Here is a 9,289-nt window from a genome sequence, read left to right as displayed (position 1 = left end):
AACACACACACACTTACACCCCTCTCCATTGTTGTAGACACAACACACACACTTACACCCCTCTCCATTGTTGTAGACACAACACACACACTTACACCCCTCTCCATTGTTGTAGACACAACACACACACACTTACACCCCTCTCCATTGTTGTAGACACAACACACACGTACACCCCTCTCCATTGTTGTAGACACAACACACACACTTACACCCCTCTCCATTGTTGTAGACACAACACACACACACACTTACACCCCTCTCCATTGTTGTAGACACAACACACACTTACACCCCTCTCCATTGTTGTAGACGAGGCCAAAACAGAACCATATGATAAGGAACACACAAAACTCCAGGGGAATTCATTAAAATGTGATTCTGGTTTTTATTTTAGGATACATAAAGAGAATGCTTCATAGACAACAATAAGTAAGAGATCTGCAATAACCTTTAACCTCACGGAACAATGTAAACAAACATAGCAATGCTTCTACTGTTGTTAAGGGTTAACAGGAAATCAGCTCTCTATACAATACTGATTGGGCTGGTTAACAAGACAGGTATCATCATCACTGTCATCATCACTGTCATCACTGTCATCATCATCATCATGGCCATATTATAAAGCTTCTACAGCGCTGATGCTGAAGCCGTCTCCTTGGTGATACTGCTGCTATCTCAACCTGTTCATAACATTTAAAAACAAACAACAGGCATTCAGAACAACGTCGACACCTTGTGCTGTACATCAATAATGAGTCCAGTCGTTTCAGGAGGAAAACGGATGAATATGGCAAGATGCACTCTAATACGACTACGTCCCAAACAAGTCAACGAATATAATACATCTTTTTATATTAGCGGTCCTGACTGCAAGAAAAAACCTGCCTTCAATTTAAACATGGGTATATCTGTAGGTAAGTATGGTTATGTGTTAATAAGTAGGGGTTTAAAATAGACGGTTAGCCCTGACGTACAGTGAGTCTGGAACCCAGTTCTCCATTCCTTCAACCCCAAAGGAAGTTCAGGAACAACCACATGCAGACACACTACATCATCTAATATAATATTCTTCCTTCACAAAATCCCAAATGTCTGACTTGGATTTATCTCAACCCCAAAAAAGGAAACATAATTGTTCTGTTTAAAAAGAGCTAGGACATCTCAAGGGTCAGGGGTTTAAAAATCGGTGTGCGGCGGCCATTTTGTATCATTACAACCTGGTTTAGGTTAGCTTGCTGATAACCACAGTTGGAGGGTTTGTGTGATATGACCTAAAATAAGACTATGTTTTGTGCTTGTGCCTTTTTGCAGGCGTATCATTAGGACATTACTGAGACATGAGGAATGCTAGGACTGCCACATGAGCAATGGGACAAATTCAAGTGTGTGTGTTTGAGTATGTGTTAAAGGGATACTTCGGGGTTGTGGCAGTGAGGCCCTTTATCTACTTCCACAGAGTCAGATAAACTCCTGGATACCAGTTTTATGTCTCTGTGTCCAGGTTGAAGGAAGTTAGAGGTAGTTTCACGAGCCAACGTTTCCAGTCATTGCACTAATGCTAGTTAGCAATTGCGCTAATGCTAGTTAGCAATTGCGCTAATGCTAGTTAGCAATTGCGCAAGCGATAGTTAGCATTTGCGCTAGCGATAGTTAGCAATTGCGCTAGTTAGCAACTTCTTTCAAACAGCACACAGATAACATTTAAAAATGGTATCCACGAGTATCATCTGACTCTGGGGAAGGAGAAAAAAAAAAGAAGGGCTTCATTGCCAAAATCCCGTAGCATCCCTTTTAAGTGTATGTGTTACTGTGTGAACCTCTGTTATAGGTTAAGACTCTCGTGCTTCCTCTCTCCTACACCGCGTCCCCAGTTGGTCTCGGCCCTATGTTGGTGTTTTGGCCCAGTCCAGTATGGACGGGTCCGGGACAGCGTTCTAGTTGTGTTCTGCCAGGACGTCGCTGAACACGTTCAGGAACATGTGAACATGGTACTCTTTAAACACCAGAGCAGGACGGAACCGGATGGACCGATCTCCACAGCCACCCAGCAGAACACCTGGGAGACACACAGAGAAGATGAGAGGTTACACAGAAGATCACCAGCGTGGAGTGTGTATAGGAGTGTGTATGTGAATGTGATTGTGTATAGGAGTGTGTATGTGAATGTGAGTGTGTATAGGAGTGTGTATAGGAGTGTGTATGTGAATGTGAGTGTGTATAGGAGTGTGTATAGGAGTGTGTATGTGAATGTGAGTGTGTATAGGAGTGTGTATAGGAGTGTGTACGCAGGTGTTTCTGTCTATCTATCCATCCATATCTGTGTGTGTTGGCTGTGTGTTTGTACACGGGCATATCCCTATCAATCCATCTGTGTGTGAGTAGTGTGTCTTACCCTTGTCCCGGGCTTTGAGGAGGATGCTGTTGCGTGTGGCGTCATCACGGATGTCGATGGCACAGAATGTCCCCTGTCCCCGAGCACTGCTCAACAGGTTAGGGTACTGGTCCTGAAGGAGAGGTACAGACGTTAGGATGCACACCTAATGTCTCTGGTACCTGTAGTTGGTAGAGTCTCTGGTACCTGTAGTTGGTAGAGTCTCTGGTACCTGTAGTTGGTAGAGTCTCTGGTACCTGTAGTTGGTAGAGTCTCTAGTACCTGTAGTTGGTAGAGTCTCTGGTACCTGTAGTTGGTAGAGTCTCTGGTACCTGTAGTTGGTAGAGTCTCTGGTACCTGTAGTTGGTAGAGTCTCTAGTACCTGTAGTTGGTAGAGTCTCTGTCTCTAGTACCTGTAGTTGGTAGAGTCCCTGGTACCTGTAGTTGGTAGAGTCTCTGGTACCTGTAGTTGGTAGTCTCTGGTACCTGTAGTTGGCAGAGTCTCTGGTACCTGTAGTTGGTAGAGTCTCTAGTACCTGTAGTTGGTAGAGTCCTTGGTACCTGTAGTTGGTCGAGTCTCTAGTACCTGTAGTTGGTCGAGTCTCTGGTACCTGTAGTTGGTAGAGTCTCTTGTACCTGTAGTTGGTAGGGTCTCTGTCTCTAGTACCTGTAGTTGGTCGAGTCTCTGGTACCTGTAGTTGGTAGAGTCTCTGTCTCTAGTACCTGTAGTTGGTAGAGACTCTTGTACCTGTAGTTGGTAGAGTCTCTGTCTCTAGTACCTGTAGTTGGTAGAGTCTCTGTCTCTAGTACCTGTAGTTGGTAGAGTCTCTGTCTCTAGCACCTGTAACGGGTAGAGTCTCTGTCTCTTGTACCTGTAGTTGGTAGAGTATCTGTCTCTAGTACCTGTAGTTGGTAGAGTATCTGTCTCTAGTACCTGTAGTTGGTAGAGTATCTGTCTCTAGTACCTGTAGTTGGTAGAGTATCTGTCTCTAGTACCTGTAGTTGGTAGAGTCTCTGTCTCTAGTACCTGTAGTTGGTAGAGTCTCTAGTACCTGTAGTTGGTAGAGTCTCTAGTACCTGTAGTTGGTAGAGTCTCTGTCTCTAGTACCTGTAGTTGGTAGAGTCTCTGGTACCTGTAGTTGGTAGAGTCTCTGTCTCTAGTACCTGTAGTTGGTAGAGTCTCTAGTACCTGTAGTTGGTAGAGTCTCTAGTACCTGTAGTTGGTAGAGTCTCTAGTACCTGTAGTTGGTAGAGTCTCTAGTACCTGTAGTTGGTAGAGTCTCTAGTACCTGTAGTTGGTAGAGTCTCTGTCTCTAGTACCTGTAGTTGGTAGAGTCTCTAGTACCTGTAGTTGGTAGAGTCTCTAGTACCTGTAGTTGGTAGAGTCTCAGTCTCTAGTACCTGTAGTTGGTAGAGTCTCTGGTACCTGTAGTTGGTAGAGTCTCTAGTACCTGTAGTTGGTAGTGTCTCTAGTACCTGTAGTTGGTAGAGTCTCTAGTACCTGTAGTTGGTAGAGTCTCTAGTACCTGTAGTTGGTAGAGTCTCTGGTACCTGTAGTTGGTAGAGTCTCTGGTACCTGTAGTTGGTAGAGTCTCTGGTACCTGTAGTTGGTAGAGTCTCTAGTACCTGTAGTTGGTAGTGTCTCTAGTACCTGTAGTTGGTAGAGTCTCTAGTACCTGTAGTTGGTAGAGTCTCTAGTACCTGTAGTTGGTAGAGTCTCTAGTACCTGTAGTTGGTAGAGTCTCTAGTACCTGTAGTTGGTAGAGTCTCTAGTACCTGTAGTTGGTAGAGTCTCTGTCTCTAGTACCTGTAGTTGGTAGAGTCTCTAGTACCTGTAGTTGGTAGAGTCTCTAGTACCTGTAGTTGGTAGAGTCTCAGTCTCTAGTACCTGTAGTTGGTAGAGTCTCTGGTACCTGTAGTTGGTAGAGTCTCTAGTACCTGTAGTTGGTAGTGTCTCTAGTACCTGTAGTTGGTAGAGTCTCTAGTACCTGTAGTTGGTAGAGTCTCTAGTACCTGTAGTTGGTAGAGTCTCTAGTACCTGTAGTTGGTAGAGTCCCTGTAGCAGAGTCTTTCCAGAGCGGGTCACCTCCTCCAGAAGGTTCTCTCTGCGGATCACGTTCAGAACCTCAGCCAGGAACAGGTTCTTAGACGGGTCACCCATCCACGTGTTAAAGATACGGTAGGCCTGGGAAAGAAGACATGTGTGTGCATGTCTGTGTCCTGTGTGTACCTTATACGCCTGTGTATGTGTCCTGTGTGTGTGTTACCTTGTCTGCCTGCAGCTCGTCTTTATGGTAAAAACCTCCAGTGAGCATCTTCTTGCTGAAGGAGACGATGTCAGCAGGGTCGTCCATCCCCCAGTGTTCATGAGCCCAGAACTTCCCCGTAGCTCCTCCCCCTGTCTGCACCTCATCCACATGGAACGCACTGCCATGCTGAGAGAGGAGGAGAGGAGGGGAAGATGTTTTGTTCCTTCCATGATGGATGGATGGACTTTATTTCAGTGTCACCCCAGACTACCACGTGTTAGGGCTGGGGGCGATATGATGATATATAACCATGATTAATGGATGGATGGACTTTATTTCAGTGTCACCCCCAGACTACCACGTGTTAGGGCTGGGGGCGATATGATGATATATAACGTGTGACGATAATATGAAACGATAGATGCTTTTCTATGCTCTATCGTTTATTTCGTTGTGTCGCAAATCACACTCTTTACGGCAATATTTTTTGGTCAATTGGACGCCGCTTTGCGTTGTGGAAGGAAGTTTGCAACACAAAACAAACATGGAAGAGAGTGAACGTGACATAGAGACACGGAGCTCGTACCTAAAAGAGGGGGCTACTTCGGTCGCAAGGACGTGGTTGGGGTATGAAAAGTCTGACACAGACCAGAAAACTGTCCTCTGCAAAATATACCGCAGGCCGGTCCTGACAACAGGCTCAAACACCACTAACCTCCTTTACCACCTACGCAGGAGTCATGTGGAACAGGCTGGTCCTGACAAACAGGCCCAAACACCACTAACCTCCTTTACCACCTACACAAGCATCATGTGGAACAGGCCGGTCCAGACAACCGGCCCAAACACCACTAACCTCCTTTACCACCTACGCAGGAGTCATGTGGAACAGGCCGGTCCTGACAACAGGCCCAAACACCACTAACCTCCTTTACCACCTACGCAGGAGTCATGTGGAACAGGCTGGTCCTGACAACAGGCCCAAACACCACTAACCTCCTTTACCACCTACACAAGCATCATGTGGAACAGGCCGGTCCAGACAACAGGCCCAAACACCACTAACCTCCTTTACCACCTACACAAGCATCATGTGGAACAGGCCGGTCCTGACAACAGGATCATGTGGAACAGGCCGGTCCTGACAACAGGATCATGTGGAACAGGCCGGTCCTGACAACAGGCTCAAACACCACTAACCTCCTTTACCACCTACACAAGAATCATGTGAAACAGTACGGAGAGAGTCTACGGATGAGACCCCAGAAAGTACAGTCTAGTGCTCAAAACAAACCCCGACTCAGACGTTGGAAGAGGCTTTTGTCCTCGTCACACCATATGTCAAAGAATGACGAAGATGGAAGGAGATAACATCTGCAAAGACACGGCCCCAATTTACACGGTCGGGAAACGACTGTTTATTCATTGAATTGACAGAAAATGTGCTATATCGTGATATGTATCGTTATCGGGATATGAAATGACCCATATCGTGATATGTATCGTTATCGGGATATGAGATTTTGGCCATATTGCCCAGCCCTACCTTGTGTATGTCTCCACACTCTCCTCCCCCCCACCCCCCTCCACACTCTCTCTCCAGCCAACCTTATGACCCCCCCCCCCCCCCCCCCACACACTCTCTCTCCAGCCAACCTTATGACCCCCCCCCCCTCCACACTCTCTCTCCAGCCAACCTTATGACCCCCCCCCTCCACACTCTCTCTCCAGCCAACCTAATGACCCCCCCCCTCCACACTCTCTCTCCAGCCAACCTAATGACCCCCCCCCTCCACACTCTCCCCCCTCCCTCCCCAGACTACCTTGTGTATGACCCCCCCCCCCCAGACTACCTTGTGTATGACTCTCCCTCCCCCCCCCTCCACCTCTCCTCCCTCCCCAGACTACCTTGTGTATGACCCCCCCCCCCTCCACCTCTCCTCCCTCCCCAGACTACCTTGTGTATGACTCTCCCCCCCCTCCACCTCTCCTCCCTCCCCAGACTACCTTGTGTATGACCCCCCCCCTCCACCTCTCCTCCCTCCCTCTCCAGCCAACCTTGTGTATGACCCCCCCCCCCTCCACCTCTCCTCCCTCCCCAGACTACCTTGTGTATGACTCCCCCCCCCTCCACCTCTCCTCCCTCCCCAGACTACCTTGTGTATGACTCCCCCCCCCCTCCACCTCTCCTCCCTCCCCAGACTACCTTGTGTATGACTCCCCCCCCCTCCACCTCTCCTCCCTCCCCAGACTACCTTGTGTATGACTCCCCCCCCCCTCCACCTCTCCTCCCTCCCCAGACTACCTTGTGTATGACTCCCCCCCCCCCTCCACCTCTCCTCCCTCCCCAGAGAATGACGAAGATGGAAGGAGATAACATCTGCAAAGACACGGCCCCAATTTACACGGTCGGGAAACGACTGTTTATTCATTGAATTGACAGAAAATGTGCTATATCGTGATATGTATCGTTATCGGGATATGAAATGACCCATATCGTGATATGTATCGTTATCGGGATATGAGATTTTGGCCATATTGCCCAGCCCTACCTTGTGTATGTCTCCACACTCTCCTCCCCCCCACCCCCGTCCACACTCTCTCTCCAGCCAACCTTATGACCCCCCCCCCCCCCCCCCCCCCCCCCCTCCACACTCTCTCTCCAGCCAACCTAATGACCCCCCCCTCCACACTCTCCCCCCTCCCTCCCCAGACTACCTTGTGTATGACCCCCCCCCCCCCCAGACTACCTTGTGTATGACTCTCCCTCCCCCCCCTCCACCTCTCCTCCCTCCCCAGACTACCTTGTGTATGACCCCCCCCCTCCACCTCTCCTCCCTCCCCAGACTACCTTGTGTATGACTCCCCCCCCCCCTCCACCTCTCCTCCCTCCCCAGACTACCTTGTGTATGACCCCCCCCCTCCACCTCTCCTCCCTCCCTCTCCAGCCAACCTTGTGTATGACCCCCCCCCCCTCCACCTCTCCTCCCTCCCCAGACTACCTTGTGTATGACTCCCCCCCCCTCCACCTCTCCTCCCTCCCCAGACTACCTTGTGTATGACTCCCCCCCCCCTCCACCTCTCCTCCCTCCCCAGACTACCTTGTGTATGACTCCCCCCCCCCTCCACCTCTCCTCCCTCCCCAGACTACCTTGTGTATGACTCCCCCCCCCCTCCACCTCTCCTCCCTCCCCAGACTACCTTGTGTATGACTCCCCCCCCCTCCACCTCTCCTCCCTCCCCAGAGAATGACGAAGATGGAAGGAGATAACATCTGCAAAGACACGGCCCCAATTTACACGGTCGGGAAACGACTGTTTATTCATTGAATTGACAGAAAATGTGCTATATCGTGATATGTATCGTTATCGGGATATGAAATGACCCATATCGTGATATGTATCGTTATCGGGATATGAGATTTTGGCCATATTGCCCAGCCCTACCTTGTGTATGTCTCCACACTCTCCTCCCCCCCACCCCCGTCCACACTCTCTCTCCAGCCAACCTTATGACCCCCCCCCCCCCCCCCCCACACTCTCTCTCCAGCCAACCTTATGACCCCCCCCCTCCACACTCTCTCTCCAGCCAACCTTATGACCCCCCCCTCCACACTCTCTCTCCAGCCAACCTTATGACCCCCCCCCCCCCTCCACACTCTCTCTCCAGCCAACCTAATGACCCCCCCCTCCACACTCTCCCCCCTCCCTCCCCAGACTACCTTGTGTATGACCCCCCCCCCCCAGACTACCTTGTGTATGACTCTCCCTCCCCCCCCTCCACCTCTCCTCCCTCCCCAGACTACCTTGTGTATGACCCCCCCCCCCTCCACCTCTCCTCCCTCCCCAGACTACCTTGTGTATGACTCTCCCCCCCCCTCCACCTCTCCTCCCTCCCCAGACCACCTTGTGTATGACCCCCCCCCCTCCACCTCTCCTCCCTCCCTCTCCAGCCAACCTTGTGTATGACCCCCCCCCCTCCACCTCTCCTCCCTCCCCAGACTACCTTGTGTATGACTCCCCCCCCCCCTCCACCTCTCCTCCCTCCCCAGACTACCTTGTGTATGACTCCCCCCCCCCCCTCCACCTCTCCTCCCTCCCCAGACTACCTTGTGTATGACTCCCCCCCCCTCCACCTCTCCTCCCTCCCCAGACTACCTTGTGTATGACTCCCCCCCCTCCACCTCTCCTCCCTCCCCAGACTACCTTGTGTATGACTCCCCCTCCCCTCCACCTCTCCTCCCTCCCCAGACTACCTTGTGTATGACTCCCCCCCTCCAACTCTCCTCCCTCCCCAGACTACCTTGTGTACGACTCTCTCCACCTCTCCTCCCTCCACCTCTCCTCCCTCCACCTCTCCTCCCTCCCCTCCCCAGACTACCTTGTGTATGACTTCCCCTCCACCCCCCCCCCCCCCCTCCACCTCCCCTCCCACCCCTCCCCAGACTACCTTGTGTATGACCCCTCCACCTCTCCTCCCTCCCCTCCCCAGCCAACCTTGTGTGCGATGTTCCGTAGCTTCTTGAAGAAGTCTGGTGTTGCGTGGTTGTCTCCTCCCTCAGCCTGGATGGGTTCTATCACTATCCCAGCCACCGGCCGGCCCTTCTGACGCCACTGAACTATCAGGTCCTCTACCTGGTACACACACACACGCACGCACACAC

General features: G+C 50.9%; 1 protein-coding gene across 2 annotated transcripts in view; it reads right to left on the bottom strand.

Annotated features, from left to right (window-relative positions):
- Positions 1–364: 364 nt before the first annotated feature.
- LOC116362115 (4-aminobutyrate aminotransferase, mitochondrial-like) overlaps positions 365–9,289 on the bottom strand; it is a 46,131-nt gene continuing 37,206 nt past the window's right edge. The window contains exons 11-15 of one of the 2 annotated variants that reach the window (XM_031816406.1): positions 9,123–9,260; positions 4,645–4,812; positions 4,416–4,562; positions 2,399–2,510; positions 365–2,062 (exon numbers count right to left, since the gene is read on the bottom strand). In XM_031816406.1, coding sequence (XP_031672266.1) covers positions 1,941–2,062; positions 2,399–2,510; positions 4,416–4,562; positions 4,645–4,812; positions 9,123–9,260 — 687 coding nt within the window. In that variant the 3' untranslated portion in view covers positions 365–1,940. The remainder of the gene's footprint in view (positions 2,063–2,398; positions 2,511–4,415; positions 4,563–4,644; positions 4,813–9,122; positions 9,261–9,289) is intronic. The other variant, XM_031816407.1, reaches the window with a different exon arrangement.

This window comes from Oncorhynchus kisutch, unplaced genomic scaffold (assembly GCF_002021735.2).
Source record: "Oncorhynchus kisutch isolate 150728-3 unplaced genomic scaffold, Okis_V2 scaffold788, whole genome shotgun sequence".
Lineage (NCBI taxonomy): Eukaryota > Metazoa > Chordata > Actinopteri > Salmoniformes > Salmonidae > Oncorhynchus > Oncorhynchus kisutch.
Note: the sequence above shows the minus strand (reverse complement) of the source record. Positions and strands in the feature narration are given on the sequence as shown.